The 24,918-nt window shown below is 42.5% G+C and overlaps 1 protein-coding gene across 2 annotated transcripts in view; it reads left to right on the forward strand.

The window, feature by feature from the left end:
• The window catches only part of CREB5 (cAMP responsive element binding protein 5), a 400,955-nt gene that overhangs the window by 152,219 nt on the left and 223,818 nt on the right, over window positions 1-24,918 (forward strand). For both annotated transcript variants that reach the window (XM_039229907.1, XM_039229908.1), the window contains exon 5: window positions 3,570-3,742. In XM_039229907.1, coding sequence (XP_039085838.1) covers window positions 3,570-3,742 — 173 coding nt within the window. The remainder of the gene's footprint in view (window positions 1-3,569; window positions 3,743-24,918) is intronic.

The following is a 24,918-nucleotide window of genomic DNA, read 5'->3' on the forward strand; positions in this document are numbered from 1 at the left end:
GCAGGGCTCGGATTCACAAACCATGAGATCATGACCTGAGCTGAAGTTGGATGCTCAACTGACTGAGCCACCCAGGTGTCCCTTAAAATTCTTTTTAATGATTCTCATTAAAGAAGTAGTTCTTTCTTTCATTTAACATGTTCCCTTCTGAATATACCATTTTCTTTGTGCTGCAGCACAGATCAGATTTTCCTAGTTTTAATCGTGGAGATAAAGAATGGTTGTTACCATCCTTTGAGCCAAAGTGCTCAAAGATTCAGAACTCACCTTTTGGCATCTTCCTTCAAGAGCTCATTTAATATTTTATGAAAAGCTTTCTTTCTTGTACATCCCATGTTTATGGATTTCTTCTTAATGCTGGTCTTTTCTATTTCTCTAGTCCATGATTGAACAAGTACCTTAATATCTAAAATGCTACTACCAGAAAGCATGTTCTGAGATCTTAAGGTAAATGGACAAAAAGTTAGCACTCTCAAAAACTGGCCAGGGAATAAAAGACTTCCTCATACTGAATATTTTAGGAACGTCATTTTATATTCACTCACTCATTCAGTGTTTATTGAGCACTTATTATATTCCAGGCATTGATCTAGAGTTAATGGGGAGTAAAGTCAGATTTAGTCTCTTCTCACATTGCACTTATGTCCTCAAGGAAGAAATATTTTAATCAAATAAAGCAATTATGAGCTTGTAAAAAGCACTCCAAAGAAGAGGAGAGGAGGAGAGAAGAGGTCAGAGAAGTCTTCCTCACATGATGCTTAATCTGGGATTTGAAGGTGGAGTCAGGGGAAGGGCACAGGTAGCAGAAAATAACATCCCAAGGCCCTGTGCTGAAATGGAGCATGGGCAGTATGAGGACAGGAACATGCCAGTAGGTGGAGTGAAGAACAGAAAGCAAGAGTGAAAGTAGTGTGAGATGAGCTGGGAGGCAGGAAGGGTCACCTACAGGCTTTGGAGATGACAGAAAGTGCTGTCAATGTCTTTTGAACCATGGAAGCCATCTAAGAAGCTTGTGGAGTGGTGGTTGGAGGTGGGGCAGTGCAGTTGGGTAGAGAGAATTGTGTGCCGTGATCAGTGTTGTTTTTGTGAAAAGATCACCATGCCTGGTGCCTGGGTGGCTCAGTTGGTTAAGCCTCTGACTCTTGATTTCAGCTCAGGTCATGATCTCACAGCTCGGGAAATCTAGGCCTGCATCGTGTGTACCCTCCTGTAGTCTGCCTCTATGCTCACAGTGCATGGCTTGCTTGGGATTCTTTCTCTCCTCCCTCCACTTGCACACGCATGCTATAAACAAACAAACAAACAAACAAACTTAAAAAACGATCACTGTGACTGTATATGGGCAAAAGGAGAAAGGTAAGGCAAAGTGAGTGACAGACCAGTTAGAAGGCCACTGTCTAGTCTAAGAAAGGAGAAGAAGGTGGTTGGGTGTAGGTTGGCAGGAGGAGAGATGGAAGGATAGAAATAGACGAAAGATGCATAGGTTGACTATGCAGTACTTGGGGACCGCATATGGGGGTGATAGGAAAGTCGTGTCAAGGGTAACCCAAGGAAGGTTCATACATTTTATATTCTTCTTTGGCAATTTAAAGATTATTAGTTAGAATTTTATACTGTGCAGCTCCACTCATAATCTTTGATAGTACAGCACAATAGAAATAATTCTGAAAAGAGAGCCAGAAATCTTTCTGTGCCTCTGATTATTGACAGAGTAGGTGACTGTGAGCAAGAAGAAAAATTGTGGGTCTCTCTGAGGATACCAACAAGGGAGGAAAAAACTATGTTTAATTGTTGACTTCATCAAGACCTCATTAAGACTAGGAAATATATTTGTTAAGGTCCACTTTTACAAGAAGTAACCCAATTATCTTTATTTTCATTATTATTTCAGTTCATTTCTCTACGTCTCTAGATCCTATAAAAAAAACTCAAGCATACCTCTGCACTGCTACTCCAACACAAATCACCATTTACTTTCATCTTGCTTTAATCAACCACAATATTTTCCCATGTCAGAAAAACCTTCCAGTGTAAAAGAGGAGCCTTTGGACCACGCGTGTATATAGAAGACTGTTCATGCCTTTGGGATCCCGCGATAACACAGTCGGCTCACAGTCTAAGCCAGGTGCCCAGTTTCCATCTGGACCGCTGACAAACTGTGTGGTCAGGATTTAGAAATCAGAAATCTGGGAAAGGTGCAATGTGATGGACACAACCACCCCAAATACCATATATGTTATCACCATCATTTAACACATAGTGCAGGAAATCCTGTTCTTTGCAGAAGAACTTCAAAGGACCACTCTGGTTCTCCTGGGTAACATTTATTTTTTTCTTTGCTAACCCCAAAGCGCAGACAGATATATATTTTTCCTCCAGTAAATTGCTAGTGACACACCATTTCTTTTCTGCCATCCTCAACCCGTTGTCCAACTGACCTCTCGAATTTCACTACCCTTCTAGGCTGAAAAGCTGTGCCTAGCTGTTTACAGAGGCCCACTGACTTACTTTCCTGCACTTTCCCTTTCTTTTCTAAACTCTGAAGTTCTCACCTTTTAGCTCCACCACATTGGTAAGACTTTTGCCCAGGTGTGAGTCCTCTTACTTTGTCCCAGTGACTTTTTTTTTTTAAGAACTGTCTCTTGAGACAGCTTTGCCTTGCATGTTTTACCTTAATTTTGAATTTTAAACAAAGAAACCTTCATTCATCAGAAATCATCAGAAATAAGCACATGCTATTAGTTCCCTTAAGTGACTCACATGTCGCCTTTTGCCTTCACTGGTTTATTCATGCGATGTATGTTTACCTGAGTGGCTACAATGTTCCAAGTACCATGAGAGAGAGTTATGAACACAAACATTCTTCATTCTAGAGGAAAAGACAGTGAAAAAGTAAATGAACAAGCAGTCATTGTTCTATATTCCGTTATTCCATAAAAACTGTTAGAGATTGATTTTATGGAAGTACAGCAGAAAGTTGCAACTTCGACTCTTGGCGTTGGATTCCAGACACCCTGTCATCTATTCCAGTCATCCATCCTCACTCTCCAGGTTGTTGAGCTTGGGTCATGAGTACCTAGATTATGATTTGGAAAGGTAGTAGTTTCCTGGGGAAAAAAAAGTAGGTGGTTGGCTAGTCTCATAGGACTGAAGAAGAAACAATAACCTAGTGTGCATGTCATTCAAAGCAGGATGCCGAGCGGCTCTTCAGTAAATCATAGTGCTGTGCATTCACCACGGAATCATTTTCAAATGCAGTGTATATCACACCGAGTCAGAGAAGATATGCATCAAATGTCCCTGATAGAAACCTTACATCAGGAAGGCGGCAGAGTGATTAGTGAATCTCAGGGTATTTTCTCATGTGTGTTACTCTTAGGGTAAATAGTTATTTTTCATCTGCTCCTAGCTGTTAAGTTATAACAAGATGGATAGACCCATGGCTTGCCAGAAGCCATAACTCTTTATTTAGTTGACAAGACCAGATTCCCAATTTTGTCCTCTGAGAGTTTGAGAGTAGAATACAACATTGACTTCTTCTGACCTTCCCCTCTGTCTTCTCTGGGCAGAATATTTCGATGCATAACACAGTTGGTGGGGCCATGGCGGGGCCCGGAGCTCACCAGCTTGGCAGCACCCGGATGCCCAACCATGACACCAGCGTTGTGATTCAGCAAGCCATGCCGTCGCCCCAGTCCAGCTCTGTCATCACACAGGCACCTTCCACCAACCGCCAGATCGGGTAAGGAGACTTCCTCTGTTGTCTCTGGGTCCTGGCTGGAGCTCAGAGAATGTTCTGGACTTTCTCCTTGTGTCTGGTGCTCAGATTAGATGAGACAGAAGTTGGTGTTTCTGGTTGGTGTGATATCACCTGGCCCTTAGAGCCGAGCTTTTAATGGGAGAAGGGGGGGGGTCTCCATTTGGTGGAAACTTTTGATCCTGGACCTTGCAGGGCAAAGCAAATAATTTGGTGTCATTGTTTCTTCAGACAAGATTTATGAACTTCAAGATGACAGTGGAAAACCCTTAGGTGTTACAGAGGGCAGAGCATGCTTTCAGTACAAACGCTTGAGGTTGGTAGAGGGAGGTTTCACCAGCCCACCTTCCTCCCCAACAGAGTGTGTCCCTTTTTTCCTAGGATCTGCTGAGCCCAACCCGTGTCCTCCATGTATTTCCAGTCCTCCTTCCCTCTGATGATTCTTCTTTGCTTCTTTTCCTTGTTAATACCTCTTTATTAGCACTCTCATTCTTCTGTATTGGTCCAGGTTCATTCCTGGAGTAAACAAAGCTAAAAACGCAAGCCCTCTCCCCCTCGCTTATGTAGAAAAGACAGTACTGCATGCGGTATTGAGAAAAATTGGTAGAAAAGTCAGTGTCATCAGAATCCCAGACACTCTGTTTATGGGATGGAAAGTATTTTCACTTCTGAGTCTCACATGACAGCTCTAGCCCCTGCCTACTTGGAGTTTGGTCTGAGGACCAGGAGCCTGGGCATTACCCGCCAGCTTCTCAGAAATACACAGTCTCTGGCCTGCTTCCGTATCTTCAAGATGACGATATGTGTCTTCTTTCCACGCTTGCAGGAGTAGAGTGAAGAGGAAATAAAAGATTTAAGAGTAGTCAAGTTCTTAGGAAGAAAAGGTAGTAATGTAAACCAAAGAGCTCTGATAAATTTATATTGTTAGAAGCTGAGAACTGCTTGCTGTACATTTCCACAGTTCTCTGTTTAAAATAGGAAAGGGGCTTGCTGTATTTGGTACATGCATCAGAATTTAGTGTGAACATTCAGCTGGATAGTCTATATGGTGATTAAAAAAACAGTTGACCTGCAATTTGCCAATGTGTCTTGCCCCCACCCCTTTGTTTTTTAAAGATTTTACTATTAAGTAATCTCTACACCCAATATGGGGCTCAAACTTAACACCCCAAGATCCAGTGTAACATCTTCCATGGACTGAACCAGCCAGGTGCTTTCCCCTTTGTTTTAAATGTTTGTTGGAATTTCAGGTCAAGAGGGAGCATGGGGAACAACACCAGTTTATTCCTCCTTAGGATGCTTTAGAAGGGGTACCTTGTCTCCTACATATCTCAACTTATCAGATGGGTTGTGATTTGTGAAGAGCCAGCTCAACAAATGAGAGCTGTGGCCTGTGGGCTGTGATGGTTTTGTGAGTTTGTCATGGGTACATCTGGTTTCCCAAAAGGAATAGTAATCGGCCCTTTGAATGCTTGGCTTTGTTGGAAGAAGCCAATGCTAAATTAGCTGGTATCCCTGTTAAATATTTCTTTTCTTTTCAAATGACTGTGGGAGCAAATATTGCCACCATCTAAAGCAAGAACCTATAATATACCAAGAGGGTGGAGTGGGTTCTTTAAAGATGGCATCCAAAATCTCAAGGGACTCCTTCACTCTAGTGGTTTGGCTTTGGGCAGACAATTCAGTTAGGCCAGCTAATTATAATTATTTTATTTTTCTTTCAAGGGGAAAAAACATAAAATGTGTTGGAGTTTACTAGCAGTTTTATAACATTCCTTCCCCCCTGGAGTTCTGCCTCCCCCGATGCCCCTACCCCAGCTACCCTCTTAGAGGCCCCTAGCATTCGGCCATTGTTAGTACAATGCTGGTTTTTGTGAGTCTTTTAAGGGTTAGCACGACATTCTAAGATGGGTGTTGACTCTGTCAATAATTTACCCAGCTGGCCCCGGGCTGTACAGTTGGGTGACATTTCCAGGCTGTGTCACTGTGCCTGGGCGGGTGGGAGTGTCTCTCTGGTACATGTGACCTCCCAGCCTGCTCCATCTTCTCATTGACTCCCCATCCTGGGGTGTTGCATGGCTCTCCTGGGGCATCCTAGGAGGTAATTGTCACTTTTAGGATTCTGTCTCATTGCCAGGCTTGAGGGAGGCTGTTTCTTTTCTTCACATCCTTCCCTGTCGTGCTTACCATGTTGATTCCAACCCACACATCCTGTCATTTCCATTTTCTCCATGTGACCCATCCAGAACCTTGCCCGGATGGCTGTGGGGGCTCAGCAAGGAACAACCCAACCCATCTCACTAGTGGATTCAGAATGAAACTCTAGGTGGTAACATTTGGGGATGGTTGACTCTTTTATTTCTCTCAGCAAAGAGGAAATGAGTACTTATTTTAAAACATGAGTTCCCTCTGGAGACTGTGTCTTTAAATGAGCATTTGAAATTGCAGATAGTTTTTTTTTTTCCTTGAGACTGCACAGAACCATATTGTAGTAATATTCTGATTTTTATCACAACCTCAAATATTTAAGTGTCAAAATCTGGCCAAGCCACCTGCAAATGTTTGCCATGGCTACCGGCCAACAAAAACAGCAAACAGCAATGAAAGTCTTCATTCAGGCTCAGCGCTTAAGCGGCATCCAGGCAGGGAGGCTGGGACCCACCTGTGCCCACGCACAGTGCTTTTTTGCTGCAGCCAGTGGGTGTGTTCACGACTGGAACTTTGTGGGAGAGGGAGGAGGCCGCCTGTCTCCTGCCCCCCCCTTCCCTTCTCCCGGTGCTTGGCTTCTACTGCCAACCTTACTTTTGCTTTCTTTTCTGCACCTTCTTTCATGCCATGTTTCAGCGTAAAGGCTCGAATGTATTGGGACTGATATTAACAATGAAGGAGTTAGAAATGGGAACAGGGAAGATTTGGGGAGACAGAGTTTATGCGTCTTTGTAAGCATTTGATTTTCATACTTTTTTTGAGCAGGAACTGAACCAATTTAGACAAAAATGGGTGGAAATGCAAACATCCAAAGAAATCAATTTAAAAGTGGGTAGATAAGCAACACAGGCAACTTCCGTGCCACCCCATGTCCCCCCACACACACACACACCATGCCCTATGCCCAGTTCTGTCAAAGTAACGTTGTTATCCCAATAGAAACTGGAGGTAAGTATAAATATCCCAAATTGGACTCGTGTGGTTAGGCAGGCTAGAAAAACACACGGTGCCAGAGAGTGTGGGAGGCATCCCCAAACTAGTGACTACTTGTGCTTAGTCAGACTGGCAGACACTCTGTCAGGAAGAGTGTCTTTGGCTGATTGATGGTAGCATTTTAGGAGATAAGTTTTCCAGATGGAAAAAAAAAAAAAAAACGAGTTGAGCCATGGGCTGTGGGGGAGACAAGTGAGACAGAAAACAAGCATGTGTTAAATATAGATGAAATCGATTCAGCCTTGGACCAAATATGTGGCAGATTCCAAGCAGTATCTCTGTTGCAGTCATTTTTATTAGATATCATGTAACAGGCTCATTAATTCAGGATTAAGTCAGCAGAACCTGGGAAAAATGGTAGATGAGCATGTAGTGGTCATGTAAATTCCCTTTCTCTGTCTCTTACTCTCTCTTTTTGACTCTCTCTGTCTCTCTTTGCCTGAGATACTTTTGTGGGAGCCAATAAGCAGTTGAGGAGGTGGCTATAATCTTAATGGATCCCAGCTTTCCTAAAGAAGTCTATTTCTCTTTATGGTATAAGTGTGAGCAGGTAATTCATGCTTAGCAATTCCTTAGGAGAGTAGTGAAGATAATATGGAATGTGGAGTTCTCCAAGAATGGACATCAGTACAGGATTCTGACAGGTCATGGGTGACACTGCCACTCTACTCCACACATTTTCTTCCTGTATTCTTTTTGTATTCAAAATGTTCTCCAAACTTAATGCTCTGTAGGGATTTGGGCAAATACATGAGCTTGTTAGATTATCGGTGAAAAGTACTTGATTTTAAAAGTTGACAATATAGAAGTGTTCTATACCTAACATCAAAATATATGAATGTTGTTACCAAAGCTCATATTTGAACAAAAGATATGTTGCCCATTGTGGAATATTCTGGCTAAGAGGTCAGGAAACGTGAAAATGCTGGTCAACAGCATACATATATATGAAGCCATTTATGTATGAAATTCCTCCTTGATTTTATACCACTTTTAATCCTGGCACAGCAATGTCCATGTGATGTGTAACAATGTTAGCTATTTGGTCATAAACCCTATTTGCATGGGGTGCAGCCGGGCAGCATAGATCTAATACTTAGCCAGCAATTTACATAAGATGCTATAGAAGCAAACCTTGTTTCATGTAAAAATAAAGAGAGGCCAATGCTCATCATTAATTGTACCTCCTCTTGTCCTTTCTGGGCTTCTTTTTTGTTTGCAATCCCTGACACTCTCTATCATCCAGAGTATTAGGTATAGCTAATACTTGGTCCTTGACATCACCAAGGAAAATAGTAATCATAATAGTGGTAGTAGTAGTAGTAGTAGTAGTAGTAGTAGTAAAGCTTGTTCTGCCTCAGGATGTGTTGGTGTCAAAAGCATGCTACCTTTTCTACCAGAGTCATGCGGCTTTATGAGTTGGTGTTGCTGTTTGAGGTGTCCATTCAGATTGGAGTGGTAAATTGATTTGAGGATTTTTGTGTCATTGTTGCTCAGAAATTAAGGGAGAGATGTCAGTTAATGATGATGTCATAGAAAAGCAACATTTAAAGAAGACATAAAAAAATAGAGCAGCTTAGGGGAGCCTTGGGTGGCTTAGTCGGTTCAGGTCGTGATCTCAGAGTCCATGGGTTCGAGCCCTGCTTCTGACTCTGTGCTGACAGCTCAGAGCCTGGAGCCTGCTTCAGATCTTGTGTCTCCCTCTCTCTCTGCCCCTCACCCACTCGCTCTCTATCTCTGTCTCTCAAAATAAAATAAAGACATACAAAATTTTAAAAAAATAAAGCAGCTTACAATCTAGGAGTGTTCTTGCCCTATACATGCGTAGGTTTGTAAAACCACTATTAAGAGTTTTCTTTAATGCCACAAACCAAACTAAGTATGAGTAATAAGACCATCACTGCCCACCACAGGCTAATGCTAGTGACATCCAGGCCAGCCTTCTTGCTACTGGAGGCAACACCCACAGCCCTTTGCCCGGATAGCTTGAAGACCCCTTTGAGTGCTTCAGAATAGAAGCCATTACTTCCTGCTTTGTGTTTTTCCGAGTATCATGGCTATGAACATTGCTTTATTGTTAGAAAGTTGCTGGATCTTTCACAGCCCTGAGAACATTTATGAGGGCCCTTCAGGGGGATGCTTTCTGGGAGGGTTGACGGACTTAACCATATGGCTCCCGTTAAATCCCATGCAGAGCCTTGAGAAATTACCTCTGACAAGGGGGCCGGCAGCCTTCCACTCACAGAGTTTTATGTGTGGAACGAAAAATTAAGTACTGATACTTGAGGAAATATAAGGTTTCTTAACATTCAGAAGTTGTAATACCACATGGTATTGTGGCCAGATGAAGGGGGCAGAGCCATCGCACCAGAGCACATGGCTGTGTATTCCAAGAAGTGGAAAAATAGCTCTGCTCTTGTCTCGGAATCTGGCTCTTGCCTTGGATTCCTCAGGCAGGCTTTGTGTGCCTTGGTGCTTCAGCTCCTCACCCGGAACATGGCAAGGCTGGTATCTTCATCCCTTTAGAGCAGTAGAAGAAAATACCACAGACCCAGTGGCTTAAATAGCAGACATTCATTTCTCGCATTTCTGGGGCCATGAAAATACAAGGTCAAGGACCCTTGGTCAGAGGTTTGGTTCTCAGTGAGGACCCTTTTCCTGTCTTATGAACAACTGTCATTTTGGTGTGCGCTCACCTGACTTCTTCTTTGTGCTTGGCAGGGTAGGGGTGAGGGACATTAGTAAATTCTGGTATTTCTTCTTATGAGGACACTAATCCCATTATGGAGATTCCTCCCCTTAGACCCCATCTAAACCCAATTATTTCCCAAGTCCCCACCTCCTAATACTATCACATGGGGAGTGAGGGATTCAACATATGAATTTGGGAAGTATACAAATATTGAGTCCATAAACAGCTAGCCTAATTGGGAGAGAAACTTGGAGGTCACTCCTCAATGGGTCAAGCTTTTTGTTAGAAAAGCCCTCCATTGATAATGAAGACAAAGAAGGAAGTTGACATTTATCCAACATCTTCTATATGCCAGACCCTGATCTAGCATCGCATGTTGTTTCCTATGTCGTCTAAGAACTCAGGAGGCAGACAGTATTTACTCCAGTTTCATTGCTCAAAGAAGAGAAATAACATGTCCAACATTGTTCATTCAGCCAGAGAGATGAGCTGAGTTTTGAGTGGAGGTCTGTTGGACTCCAAACATGCTTTCCCTCTACTCTTATGCATAGCAATCCCAGTGCTGTGCAGATGCATTAGCTTTGTCTGCCCATTTGGGAAAATCCATTGTGAAAAGCTTCTGTGCTTTTCAGAGTGGTCAAGGGCAGAGGTAGACACACCAGGTTGCCAGCAGCTGCTCCAATCCTGCAGGGGAGATATATAGGGTATCAGAGACTGTTTTGAACACATACAAGCAGAGTTGTTCTGTACCTGGGGCATCTACCCAAATTTCCCCATTTGTAAGAAGACCAAAGTCACTACAGAGAGTCACTGCTCTTTCTTCAGCCATTTGGTTGCTCTGTGTTTGGCTTCTTGGTCTGAAGGAAGACCCCTATCCTTTGATCAGATGAACCATGTGCTTCCAGATTTCTTCTGATTTCTGCTGTGGATAGGTGAATTTGCCTATGACCTCCTCTTGGAGGAGGATTTTATTTCTGAATCTTATGAACAGAAGCCCTGCTCACAAAGTTTCAGTAGCTTCCATATAGGTCACTGTATGTGTATCTCCCCCCACCCACCCCATTTTTAGAAACAGATAGGTACAGATGAGGATCCGCTTCTAGAGCAAATAGCCCAGGATCATTCACTCTGTGTCCATTGTAAATCTAGACAGTTGTTCTTTTCTACAGCATATTGAAAAGATATGCCCGGAGAACAAGGGTTTGCACAGAGCTAAACTATGTTGGGTCAGAAGAGATGCAAAAGTATTGTAAAAGTATTGGCCATGAGTTCAGAGGTCATAGGTTTAGGGTTGTCCAGGCTTTGCCATTTAAAAGTTTTCAACTTTGTCGAAGTGCTCAACTTCCTTGGGCCTCAGTTCTTTCATCTATATACGAAAAGTTAACCAGCTAATTACAAGTCAGTCCAGCAACAAACTTCCCATTCAGTGCTTCTTTCTCTGTCTCAAATTTATTTTCTCTCTTGGTTTGTTTTCTTTCAAGAACGCTGAATTTGGTAAGAGCTCCAGATGATGTGTTCCCAGATGTGTTCAGGTACTACAGGGGATGAGAACAGAATAGGGCTTGGGAAGAGGAGGCCAGTGCAGGCAAACAGAGGGGTCCCAACATATGAAGCCCGAGAGGTGGGATTTCCAGAGTCAACTCCTAGGTGAATAACTATAAATTTATAATTCTGTTCCATGGGAATTAACATACCCATTTACATTAGAGTGAATGAGGTTCAGAGATCACGTGACTTGCCCCAAGTCATACTAATAACGGCAAGAGCCAGAACTCGAAGCAAGGCCACCTACACTGCACTGTTCCATGGGTCTAAATGAACTTGACTTCCCTGAGTTTTGGTTTTGTTGCCTGTAAAACAGGGAGGTATCGCTAGAAAACCCTCAGAGTCCTATTCAGCACGAAAACAAAAGTAGTGATTTTCATAACAAGTTTAATTTTGAAAACAACCTGGCAGAGCATGTTCTTTGGAGGAACAGTGCTAGATGCATGGCTTTGTGTAGTTTGCTCCTCTGCACTAATCTTATCAATCAATTGTTCTTTTATTGTCACTTTGCTCAAAGTATCTCCCTGTCGGAGATCTAACAAGAAAAACACATAGGCAACAGCATAATAGTAAAAGATCTAAAACAAGTCTGATACAAGAAACTGGGACAATGATTTTTGCCAGAAGCAGCTCTTTTGGAAAATGCTGTCCACCATCTTCTTTTCTGGCATTATTATCATTTTGGGGTTTACTTTGTGAAAGATTTGAAACATAGGGGTTTAGCTTCCATCAATATTTAGTGTCTTCCTAGAATAAGCCATGGATACAGTGCCAAGTAACTATAGACATTGGGGGTTGAGGATATATGTTTCCCATAATACACAATGCAATAGTTAACTGTACCATTCTGTATTTGTCATAGTTTCTACATGGGGATTGTAGAATTGTTTCTACATTGGCTCAGTATTTCCTGTTTTCAGGACCAGCAACGTGGGTGCCTCACTGGCTCATCACCGTAGGTTTATGTGGCTCCTGGCGTGGTGTTTAAAGAGAGTCCCAAGACTAAGTGTAATCATTCCTTGGTGAATGCCAAAAGGGGTATTAACATGGAGAAGTGATTAGTGTGTGCAGTGCTCTGTGAGGCAAGCCCACTAGGATAAATGAACCTGATAAAACAGATCTGGTCCTTTGTAACTGGGAGGACACTTCACTCTTTTGAAGACTGAGCATGTCCAAATAACATGGCAGTGTTTCACTGGGGTTTTCTGATCACTTGTAGCTTTCATAGTCTTAAGTACTATATATCTCATAAAGTGAGAATAACTCAGTCATCTGAACTGGTTGGCAGGGATTTTGTGAGTTAAGAGACGATTGTTCTAGGAATTTGCAGATAGTCCATGGTACCCATTGCATGTATCATGTATATATGTAATTGGTCATCTTGGAATTCAAAAGATAAATGATTCAATAGGTTCTGTCATATGTATTTTTCAATAATAATATTTCAATCCTTATTAGATCATATGGATTATCAGTGCCATCATTTTTTATAGCTTTTCTAATGTGGATTTGGTTAAAGATTATACAAATTCTATGAGCATTTACCTTTGGTACAATGCGAATAACACATTTTTATTTTATTTTATTTTTATTTTACATTTGTTTATTTTTGAGAGACAGAGACAGAGCACAAGTGGGAGATGGGCAGAGAGAGAAGGAGACACAGAATCCAAAGTAGGCCCCAGTCTCTGAGCTGTCAGCACAGAGTTTGATGCGGGGCTCAAACTCACAAACAGTGAGATCATGACCTGAGCTGAAGTCAGATGCTTAACCAACCGAGCCACCCAGGTACCCCGAGAATAACATATTTTAATAAACATCCAATTTGGTCTTGGATTTTGTATATAAAGGGGATCCTTGATACTAAGTTTAAGTTACATCCTGATGAAATTTTGTTTTGATGAGACACAATGCAAAGCCATTGCTGGAGACTGAAAGCCATGCTGGTGGTTCTGACTGTACCACCCAAAAGTTCTTTAAACAGACCCCTTGACCTCGCTGGGCCCTACTTTTCCATCTTATAAAAAGAAAGAATGAAACTAGATTATCTAATAAGTGCCCTCTTCTGGCTCTTAGGAACAAGTTGGTTTCTTTACCATGAATAATAACACTCTGCCACAACACTGCTTGGCCGATATGGATTGTGAAAGAAGAAATTGTATAAAATCGATATGTTCAAATTTAGTAGGCGATCTAGTAATCTATTTGCCTTGTATGTTGTGCTTTTGGTAAATATTGATGTAAAATTCCTGTAGAGTAATAAACATGCTTAATGGTACCAGACATGTTTAAAAGAATTTGGAGTTTTATAGCTTCACCCCCTTTGGCAAAGTGCATTTTGGCTGGTGAATAGTCTGGTAGAGTCTGTAAAATGATAGGACCCTTGTGAGTGTGGGGTAGAGACACACCGACATGTGCTTGGGTTGCTTTTGCAGGATTGCAAAACTTTGCAGAGAACAGATGGCCCCAAACATCTTTGAAATGCCAGAAATGACTTCCCCAATAACCACACACCCATCGTCTATTGGTTCCGATACGGTAATTCACAAACCAAATGCACAGCACTTCACAGCTGACCTCTAATCTATTATTTTCACATCTTTTCATAATCCTAAACTGAGTCAGGTTATATTTTCAGTGACAAAACTAAACAAAAAAAAATGCAACTTTATAGATGTATGTTCCAAACGATAGCCTCTCTAAAACATTGGAAGAATGAATTTGAAAATAGGGGCACCTGGCTGGCTCAGTCAGTGGAGCATATGACTCTTTATCTCAGAGTTGTGACTTTGTGCCCCATGTTGAGTGTAGAGATTACTTAAAATCTTTTTTTAAATGTTTATTTATTTTTGAGAGAGAGAGAGAGAGAGTGGGAGAGGGGCAGAGAGAGAAGGAGACACAGAATCTGAAGCAGGTTCCAGGCTCTGAGCTGTCAGCACAGAGCCCAACATAGGGCTCGTACCCATGATCTATGAGATCATGACCAGAGTTTTAGTCAGTCGCTTAACTGACTGAGCCCCCAGGCATCCGTTAAAACTAAAATCTTAAAAAAATAAATAAAAATAATCAAGAGTAAGCTGGCTATACTGTTAAAGGAGACCTAGGAATTTCAAATCCAGTTATATCCAAATGAAAATTGTGTGTGTGTGTGTGTGTGTGTGTGTGTGTGTGTGTTTACATTTCATAATATTTTGCTCTACTGGGAAAATAATTTAGCCCATTTGACATGTATGTTACCTTATTCAAAACCCTTGAAAAATTTTTCTTGGTGTATTCTGTATATTCTAAATAGCATGATTTTTCATGATGTCCTGAATATCCCTTATAATCTCCCTCTTACATGACAATAAACTATACCAGTACATTGGAACTGTTTTTAAAGAATAGTCACAGGGGCGCCTGACTGGCCCAGGTGCTAGTACATGCAACTCTTGATCTTGGGCCATGAGTTTGAGCCCCACATTAGGTATAGAAGTTACTTAAATAAATAAAACATAAAAAAAGAGAATAGCCACAGTGACTGAGAAGCATAATAAGATTAAAAAAGAGAAACTTCATGTAGATTCACATTAGCCCCTTTACCTAATTTTCAGAAAATGGAAACAATTTCCTCACTATCTAGAAAATGACCATTTGGTTGATGGATTATGTTTTCAGGAGAAGCCACTTTTTATTTCTCTGACACCTTGACATCATTGGCATGTGGGATGAGATACTTAGGTGCTAATGCTAACATCCCTGGAGGGTGGTGACAGCTAAATCTTAGAGTAGGGGAGGGAGAATCAGCTCAGGTGGTGATTCCCTTCCCATGAGGAGGAGGGCGAATATTTCAGAGAAAATTGGTTGTGATGCTAATCATGGGCTTGGGGCTTCACCAAAGAAGGCTTTGATTTACCCAGAGATTCTAATTTATAATACACAGTAGAGTGAGGTGGGAGGGCTCTCATCTAGAATCCTGACTTTCTCCCCTTTCTCTGTCCCTTATTTCCTCACTCTTTTCTTCCCACTTCCTCTAGAAAGAAAGAAAGGAGGAATACATCAAATTACTTATGTCAGCCATTTGGCCATGGCTCTGGCTAAAAGTTTGGAATTGGAAAAAGTTGAAAACTTTTAACTAAAAAGAAAATGAATGTGTGTGTGTGTGTGTGTGTGTGTGTGTGTGTGTGTGTGATGTCAATTCCTAGACATGTCCCAATCCCCCCTCATTGTGTGGATAGCTGCTATTTATTTAATTTAACTCTGTAGTCAAGCACTTTGCAGGAAACTAGAGGAGTGAGTTTGTCCAGATCTCTTTTGGCAAATGTGTGTGTGTCTGTGTTTGTGTGTGGGAAAGAAAGAGACAGAGAGACAGAAGGAGGGAGGGTGGAAGGGAGGGGGAGAGAGAGAGAAGAAGAGAGAGAAAGGAGAGAGAGAGAGGAGAGGGAGAGAGAGCGACAGGGACAGAGGGAGAGGTATTTTTATAAAAAGACTGTGTAAAACTTTGGCTGCCCTGCCAAAGCCACAGACAACCCAACCTTATATTGGGTCCACTGCGTTCCATAATTATTATTGCCATTAGGAATAATTATTATTTGCTTCATTGAGTTGGCAGTTTGGAGCCTGCCTGAGACACAGGCTTTTCACAGGAGCTGTAGAGCACAGAGGACCGAGCAATCACCCACAAGTGCTTCAACATGTTTGGACAACATCCTTCTCTTGGTTCACTTCATTGGGTTTCGTACACATCGAGCTTCATATTTAATGAAAAGTTCATCAGATACAAAACCAGCATGAATGAGCGCCAGCACTCAGAAAGCTTTTTTTTTTTTGATTGAATGTGGAATTCCTGATTTTTCTCAAGTCTAGAGATGAGAGTTCTCTTCATGCAGCTGTGTTCCGTGAATTAAAAATAGAAAAATAAATAATAAGTTGAGTCTTCAGCTAGAGGCTGAGTTTGAAATGGTTCTGAGAAGAAAATGTTCAAGAACAGGAGGGACACCCAATGGAAAAGCAGCATGCTTATTTAGGAGGCAGAATAGTTACAAGCTTGACTTTGATTTTGTTGCTTTTTTTCTGATTTGTTTTCACTCCTTGCACACAAACTCTCCAGGTTCCAGATTCCGTATTGTTTCCTTTGCTTATCATTTGGAAATACCTGTGTCATGGGCATCCCTCCCGTCTTCCTTGGGGAGCTCAGGTAGAGTGTGGCCGGGTATTTTCAGCGAGTGGAGTGCCCCCACTGGAATCTGTGCCTGGCAGAAGGCTCACCAAGTCACTAAAGTAAGAAGAGCATGACAAGATGTCCTTCTAGACGTTATTTTTCCCATAAGACTTCACTGGCCCCTTGCCAACGTCTGTACCAGTCACAGGCCTGCGGGCACTTAAAGGGAACAGCACACGCCCTCACAAGTGGGGTATCTGTCCCTTCCCCTTAACCTCTTCCTCTCACCGTGGATATTTGCAGTAAAAGCTGCTGATTCAGAGCCCTCAAGAGCCTTCTAAAATCTGCTGAATCAGAAGAAGAAGAAAATCCACAATAGCTTCCGTTTGACACGTCAGACTCCACACAACTGAGTGAATGTCAGGTTTGTTTCCATAGATATCCAGTCTGTCCTCCATCCCAAAGCCAACCAAGATTGCTAGGCAGTGTCAGGGAAGACCAGGGTGACCTGGCTAGGCATGGTGGAGACACCATATCTGCGTGATAACCCCTGTTAGTAGGTCAGGAATGGAAGCAGCTGGGTACACAACTTCTCCCGATTTTGTGCTCCAATGGGGTGAGTGACAGGACCTGCCCCCCGCCCCGCCAGCCACTGAATAGTTACTTCTATTAGTTCATGTCATTAACTGGGTTCCTTGAGTGAACGCCCCTGTATGAATAAGAAGCAAGTGCAAGTTTCACTGTAGTGGTTTCCAGAGATTTGTGATCCTGGACATTATATGTAGGAAAACTATTTAGAGGGGAAGTATTACAAAGGAGCATTGCTGTCTGGGTTTTCATAAAAGGTGACAAAGTAGTACTTTAAAGAAAAAGATATCTGACACTTTCCCTGTGGTAGTAAAGCTTGTCTTCAGGTAAGGTTTCTTGCAAGTATAGAATCTCCTGACTTTTCATTTGTTTTAGGGATTTAAGAGAGGGAAAGGCCACAGAAATGCCCTGCATCCGCGTGGGGTTTAATAAGGTGGAGCCTTAATTTGTTCATTTTCAGTGGCATCCTTCACAAGGAGCTATGTCTTTCCAGAGCTGTGTGGAGTGTATTGTTTCTGTCAGTCCTTAATATAAGTCCCATTGTTACCTTTCTCATTCAAAGATCCTGTTGTGCCAAGTCTTACCATAGGAAGTACTTATTCTAAGGGTAATTCTACAGAAATTCCACATTCCTCATGTTTTAATGATGGATTTCTCTGGAAGGCTGGGAGTTCTTCAAAGTCCCATTGTGACACTGGTTTTTATAGTGATGGGCCTGACGTTTCTTCTGTTGAGCTCCATCTCCCCATTAATTGACTTAATTTTAGTTTCTTTTCTACAGTCAAGCAATGAAAAGCACTTGCAAGTTTTGTTAATTGTTCTGGAATGGGGTGCATGGTGAGTTTGGGGTGGGGGGGCTTCCAAGCAGAGCTATGCACTGCCAGAAACTACAGCCACATTAGATGGCAGACCCCAAGGGAGAAGAGGTGACATCACAGTCTGGCATATGACAACATCAGGGAAACAGTTAAACTGCACATCAATTTTTCCTTTAAAAAACCTGACTACCTACTTTGAAATACAAACAAATAGACCCCAGTACATTATAATGTGATGTCTACGTGCTTGTTCTGAAGATGAATCATTAGAACATAAGCAGCCGGAATCCACTAAACTGGGCTCTACAGAGCTTGCTTGAGGGCTGCCAAGGTTAGGGAGGTGGAGACTGGCCAGGGGGACAGGCACCCCCTCTCCCAGGTACCTCTTCACCCAGAGAAGCTCCACATTTTTTCACCTTGTTGAGTTTCTGCCTAATCATTTCTTTGAATAAAGGCTTCTACAGAGAGAAAAAAGAAGTTTGAAAACTACCGAATTAGGAGATTCTTTTTCTCTCTGGAGAGAAAGAGTGAATTTGGGGACATCCTTATGTAGGCCCCATGATGAAGACGGGTTTCCTGGAGAAATGGTGAGACCGTCCCTGCTGTGGAAAGTACGTGAGATCGGGGAAACAAACTGTGGTTTCTGGAGTGATGGGAGAAAAGGAAAACATGAAAGAACTTTTAGCAACTGGTTGGGAAGGAAGAACATTGTCAAAAGGAAAACATGAAGACTTCATGGGAATTTGTACATTTTAATCTCTCAGGAAAAGGTAGAACAACAACAACAAAGGAAGCCGTGTTGTTTCAAGTCATCACTGTTTTAGCGGGATGCATTAACACTTGGGATCACAAGGTCTGAGGTGCTGAGGCCCCCAGCCACCCAGAGAGGCAGCGTTCGTGTACTGAGGGCCCCAGATGCCTGGGCCTCACCCGCCGCCTTCCATCTGCAGACCATCTCTCTTTCACCATTGCAGAGAGCCCTCTCTGGGGTTTCACTATCATTTTTAAAAAATTTTTATCTATTATTTTGAGAGAGAGAGAGAGAGATTGGCAGAGAGAGAGAGGAAGCCAGAGGATTCGAAGTGGGATCCCTATGCGGGGCTCGATCCCATGAATGGTGAGATCATGACCTGAGCTAAAGTCGAATGCTTGATTGACTGAGCCACCCAGGTGCCCCATGGGATTTCACTTTTTTTTTTTTTTTTTTTTTTAATCTCTTCTCAGCCTCATTTACCCACAGTCCGACCTGGACTCTGTGTCTTGGCATCCCAAGTAGGACAGTCCCCGACTTCTTCTCCCTTCACAGGCTCGACAGGTCCTGTCTCAGAGGCAAGACTCAGTTATTTCTACCTTGGACTACCATATGTGTGTTGTTGTGAGTCGAATTGTGCCCCCCAGAAGATGTGTTGAAGTCTTAACCCCCTTACCTCTGAATGTGACCTTATATGGAAATAGGATCTTTGCAGATATAATCAAGTTAAGATGAGGTCACACTGGATTAGAGCAGGCCCTAAACCCAATGAATGGTGTCCTTAGGAGAAGGTCATGTGAAGACGCAGAGAGAAGGCCCCATGACAGCAGAGGCAGAGACTGGAATGATGCATTGGCAAACCAGGGAAAGGCCAGGTTTGCCAACAACAGCCAGAAGCTAGGGGAGCTATGGAATACATTCTCCTTCAGAGCCTCTGGAAGGAACCAACCCTGCTGACACCTCAATTTCAGAGTTTTATCCTCCAGAACTCTGAGGGAACAAATTTCTGTTGTTTTTAAATCACCCGGTTTGTGACAACAGCCTTAGGAAACCAATACATGTGCCTCCATATAATTATGGACCTGTTTGCCTTGCCAACAGAACTGTGGTAAAAAAAAAAAAAAAAAAAAAAATCTCTCACTCTATCTTCCTTGTATTCAGCTGTACCAGCTGTGCAGATAAAAACATTAAGAGAAAAGGTGCTAACTGAGAATAAAAATAAAACTACTCTGGAGAACTGGAATCTTGGAGTTGGGACCCATTTGGTGGGGTACCCCCAATTCTCCATTTGTGCGGACAGAGAATGAAGAAAGGTGCTCTAGATCAAGCAGCCCCACCATTGATCTCTGCTGATGAAGAATGTTATTAAGGATGCATTTGACCTGGGCTGAAAACCTTCACTGCCATAGAAATCCACTTTGAGGTGACCGGGGAGAGTGGGGTTTTTCTTTCACCATGCGTACCCTGCTCATGTTTTCTGCTGGAATCTGAAGGATGCACTTTTGGTTAATTAAGCCTTTCTACCCCATAATTTGCAATGAGTGGAAGATCAGCACTGCACATGAGTATTGGGGCTTTTAGACTCAGCCTTCTAGTTTTTAGCAGCTGAGGACACTCTCTGAACATTGAGGGTAAAGGTATCAGTGACTTTTGGTCTGAGGAAGGGCAGCCCAGGGTGATGTTGTGTGAGTGTGTGTGTGTGTGTGTGTGTGTGTGTGTGTGTGTGTGTTTAGACACTGAACTTAATCACCAAGAGATTTCCTTTAGATGGTGCCTAATTCCTTTCAGTCCCCCAGCCTGCAGGCTGGTGCTTATTTTCATGACTGATCGGGGTTTGAGCTGCTGTTCTCCTAATACATGTTTTTGAAAAAGGAAGTAGCTTATGTGGCAGCACTGGTCTTTTGATCTGTTAACTTTTCTTAATTCTTTTTGAAGCATCCTTCTGCCTCCTTCTCTGGCTCTGGGTGATTTAAAGGAAGAAGCCTGGAGTTTATATGCTCCAAGAAACCTAACGCTCTGAGAAATCCAATAAAGCCCACCGCCAGGATTGTGTTGGGTGATGAGGGGTAGGAGATGACCACCCAGAGCGAGAGCCCTAGTACTGGGAGCGTGTTAGGGGCCAGTAGACCTGTACCTGTGTGAAGCTGCCACGATATAGGGGTCTGCAGGCTACAGACCCCTGTAAAAGTGGGACTAGATGAACACTTTGAATGTTAGAACATTCTGTATTTCCTATCACGGAGGTCTGTTTACCGCTGAGTGTAACAGATACAGAGCTCTCTTCTTGCCCACCCCCGCACCCCACGGGCCATCCTCTTCTCCCCCTGCCCTTAGTAGCTTTTTGTTCAAATCCTCGCCACTTAGGAACTTCGCGTTTTTGGATCCACAGTGAGTCAGGGTTTTCCTTTTCCTAATGGTCTCATCAAATCACGATGCCACCTTGATTCCTTTAGTGTTTTTAATAAACCAGAAAACCGAAGCGATTCCCCTGGCCAAACCACTGAGCTGATGCGAAGTGACACCTCCCGAAGCTCACACTGTTTGTGGTCTTCATCCCTACTGCTTAGAGCTCTGGCTGGGTGTTTTCCAAGCACATGTTCCTCTCCGAGTCCCGGTGAAAACCCCACAGGTGAGCTTGGTGGCTGTACGGCAGGCGCAGAGAGGAGGAAGCGGAGTTCCCCAGAGCAGCCTAGAACCCTGGGAGGGATCCAGGATGTTCTTACAATTTTCGTAAAATAAATCGTAACCACAAAGAAAAGTCCTGCAGTTCATCCCAGTAAAAGCAACAGGCTAATTGTCCCTGCCCGCCCTGTGACAAGACCTCGCTTCTCCCAGGCTGAGATCTTAGGTGGAACCCTTCCCATGGCTTTTTCTGTCCTTTCATAGTTTTTTCTGGCCTCCTAAGAAGTTAGAAAACGATAAGGGTGAAGAAGCACGATCAGGATAATCGAATCACATTCACCAGGCAGGCATTTTCCTTTGGCATGATAAAGAGAAGTAGGAGCCATCATGGATCTCAGACTTTGAAATGACTAAAAAAAAAAATTCCAGTCTACATACAAAATAAGTTTTGATTTCAGCAGTCTTTGAAAAAGTAGTCCGTAAGCCAACTTCAGTCATAATCACCTTCTCGCTGGGAACAGCAAGTGGGAAAGAACGGGACACCCCAACGTAGCCCCCGGGCATATTTGTCCATCCCACAAAAGTGCCTTCTGGTTTGGCATTGCTTTTCCCACCTGGCGCAAAAGGACTTCCGTCTAGAGTGCCTGGCAGGAGCATCCCACGGGGCATTCCTGATGGTAGAAGACCAGACCTGAAGTGGACAGAGTGGTCCAGCCATTGCTTCTGGCAGTGAGCCTCTGGCTGTTTGACCAGCCCTGATGATAAGATCACCTCAAATTTTATTGGGAAAAGGTGGATTGTTAAATTCATAGGGGTCTGGAAATTCACTTATTTATCTATATTTGGCTTTATTCCAAAAAAAAAAAAAAAAAAGGATTTGAGGGGCCTTGCAGAAAATACAACAAATTTAAAAACAAGAAAATATATGGGAGAAAGGAAAGCAGTGTGAGAGAATTCTTGACGAGACTGAAAGACCTGAGATGGTTTGCCGCTGATGACATTTGTCATAATTGCTGCCATCTTTTAAGGAAAGTCAGTGTCTGAGTCTGTCAACACAGAACACTTCTTGCACAAGTCACAGACTTGGAAGGGAGAAATAAAACTGGCCTTGGTCCTATAGTGGATTTTTTAGGTATATGTTCAGCCTGACTTAACCACTGGTACTGTGTGTCATCAGCGTACTGTTTTGGGCCATGTGTTAATGAGCACTGAAAGAACAGGCCAAAGGTAGCAGGATTCTTTGGGAGTTAAAAAAATCAGTTTTGTAAAAACTAAGCAGGCCATTGTGGAGGTGCATTGGGGAGGGGGTTGGAGGGGAGGGCAGACTCATATTAAAATCCCTGATATAAAGTTCTAAGTGACGAATAAGAGGCTTAAATACATAAAGAGTGAGGCTAAATTTGGACCAATTTCCTGTGAAATCTCTTGTGTAATATTTTCAATTTGTGCTTGTTTAATGTGGTTTATTTTCCTAAGGTTCACGGTATAGGTTTTAAATTCAGCCTTGACTACACACATGTGTCGAGAGGTTATAAAACAAGAGCCAGCTCAGACCAGTCTCCAACTGGATACCCTTTGGTGGAAAACATTACCTCCTTTTCAATCCCTACAATTTCTTCACAGGCACTGAGTTGGTCTTTTCCCCATCCAGCTCCCCAACCAGTTTTCCGTCACCTGGTTTTACCAACACGTATCTGGTTATGTTAGTTAGCGCACCTAAGGATGCTATAAGGCCCCTTCAATCCAGATCGGGATTCCAGGACTATTGGGGGGAGGGGGCTCCTGTCCCCTCTGTGAAATCTCAAATTCTTGACAGAAAAGGAAAAGACCACACCTCTGATGAAAATAGAGAAACCACCTTAGGCTCTCAGAGGACTCTGACTTACAGTATAGAGTTCGAGTTTTGGCCCCTGATGTCCTTGGATTACACCTTCTCTAGGATGGGGCCATTTCCTGTACATAGCGGTAATGTTTCTGATGGCTTGAGTATAGTATGTAGGACTTGTATTGTAAAAGTCAGACCTTAACAAAACTACGTAAGATCTCCTGTTCATGGCACTGACTATATCCGACCTTGTATTATAGCTACTTGGTGTTCATCTGTTTCTCTAGGCTTTAAGTCCTTAAAACAGATTCATCCCTCTATCTCCTTCAACATCCAGCACCTTACATAATAAGGAGGACTCTGTGAGTAAAAGTGCACTTAAGCATATGGATATAGAAGGGTTGAAAAGAGACATCATGTTTATGCAGAGTTCCTTCATTTAAACAGTAGGAGATCAATAGGAGAGATAAGGAGTTGCATAAGTGTTTTTATCTTCTTTACTACCATTCAACACAATATTTATCATTCATTCAGTCATTTTTTCATTGGGAAAGCAGTGATTAAAGACCTGTTTGTTTGGTTTTTTTCTGAGGATATACAAACCTTCTAAGTCTAAGTTGCAGAACCAGAAAAGACTGCTTACATTTCTGGCTCTGCCTGGGCCACTGTGTGCACCGCTATTGAAATCCTTCATCTTCTCTTTGCCTCCATTATGTATTTGTTCCCTCTTGGCATGACGGTCTTTCTTGAGATTGTGGATCTGGGCTAGAAGTAGTCAAGGAGTTGTTCTCCAAGCCTCTGTTTTCCCTGGAAGGGACATATAATTATTGGCTCATGCTGGTTTTCTTACCAGGGATGTAGTTTCTGTCTTCTTACCAGCCTGCCCAGTTTCTAAAACTCGAGTGTGGTACCAGGAAACCAGCAGCCCAGAAATGTGAGTCTCACTTCATGGTCACCTTGCCCCTTGACATTCTGTTACGAAAATCTTCAAATGTAAGAAGCTTAAAGAATTGTTTATCACCTAGAGTCTACCATTTCCCTTAACTCTATGTGCTTTTTCATATATTTATACATTTACCTATCCCTCTGTTCATACATTGATCCATCTTATCTTTCAATGTATTTCAGAGTAAATTGCAGACACCCATAATCTCGCCCCTCACGACTTCAGCATCCATATCACTAAAAAGGTCATGATAAGTATATGGCTCTTTTTTGTCGTTGAAGTTTACAACGAGTAAATGTATAAATCCCAAGTATATTTATGGCCACTTGTAATGTAGGATGCCATTTTTCTTCCTGGCTTTTCTCATTATCCATAAGTAATCTTCAAGATGGAAAAGATTGTGATACCTAAATTTAGTTAGCACATTGAAGTGGTGAGTATTCACCTAACGTTTTTCCTCTGCCTGACCATATTTTTTCTAGTCAGGAAGGAGCCGAAAGAGCAAGGAAAGGTGTGAGGTTTGCATGTTAAGGCCTCGTTTTGCAGACTGTGTCAGTTCCTTCTGCCATCTCTGTATTCACCTCCTTTGTCTTGTCTGAAGCCCTTGTTGCTGTAACAATAGGAGAGGAAGTATATGTGGTGGTAGGGGACCTGAGGTTTGGCATCAGAGGACCTAAGTTCAAACTCAAGTTACATTGACCTTGGGCAAGTTATACTGCATCACTCAGTGCCTTTGTTCTCTCATCTTTTAAAATGCGGATAATATTGTCATCTAAGGTTGTGATGATTCAGTAAGGTAATGGGTGAAAATTATCTGGCACGTCATATGGACTCAATGGCATTAACCAGTATCATTATTACCATCCAAATACCAACTCCATGAGTGATTAGAGGTAACTGTACATGCGTGTGTAGTTAATTTAGAAAGACTTTAACATTTTTTGGGGGGCCAAAGTGAATCTTTTGTGTGATCAATGAACTTTTGAGGAAATACTGAACCATGTATTTTCCCCCCACTGTTTTAATAGAAATG

The sequence above is a fragment of the Hyaena hyaena genome, unplaced genomic scaffold, assembly GCF_003009895.1.
Source record: "Hyaena hyaena isolate Hyena2069 unplaced genomic scaffold, ASM300989v1 scaffold_40, whole genome shotgun sequence".
Classification (NCBI taxonomy): domain Eukaryota; kingdom Metazoa; phylum Chordata; class Mammalia; order Carnivora; family Hyaenidae; genus Hyaena; species Hyaena hyaena.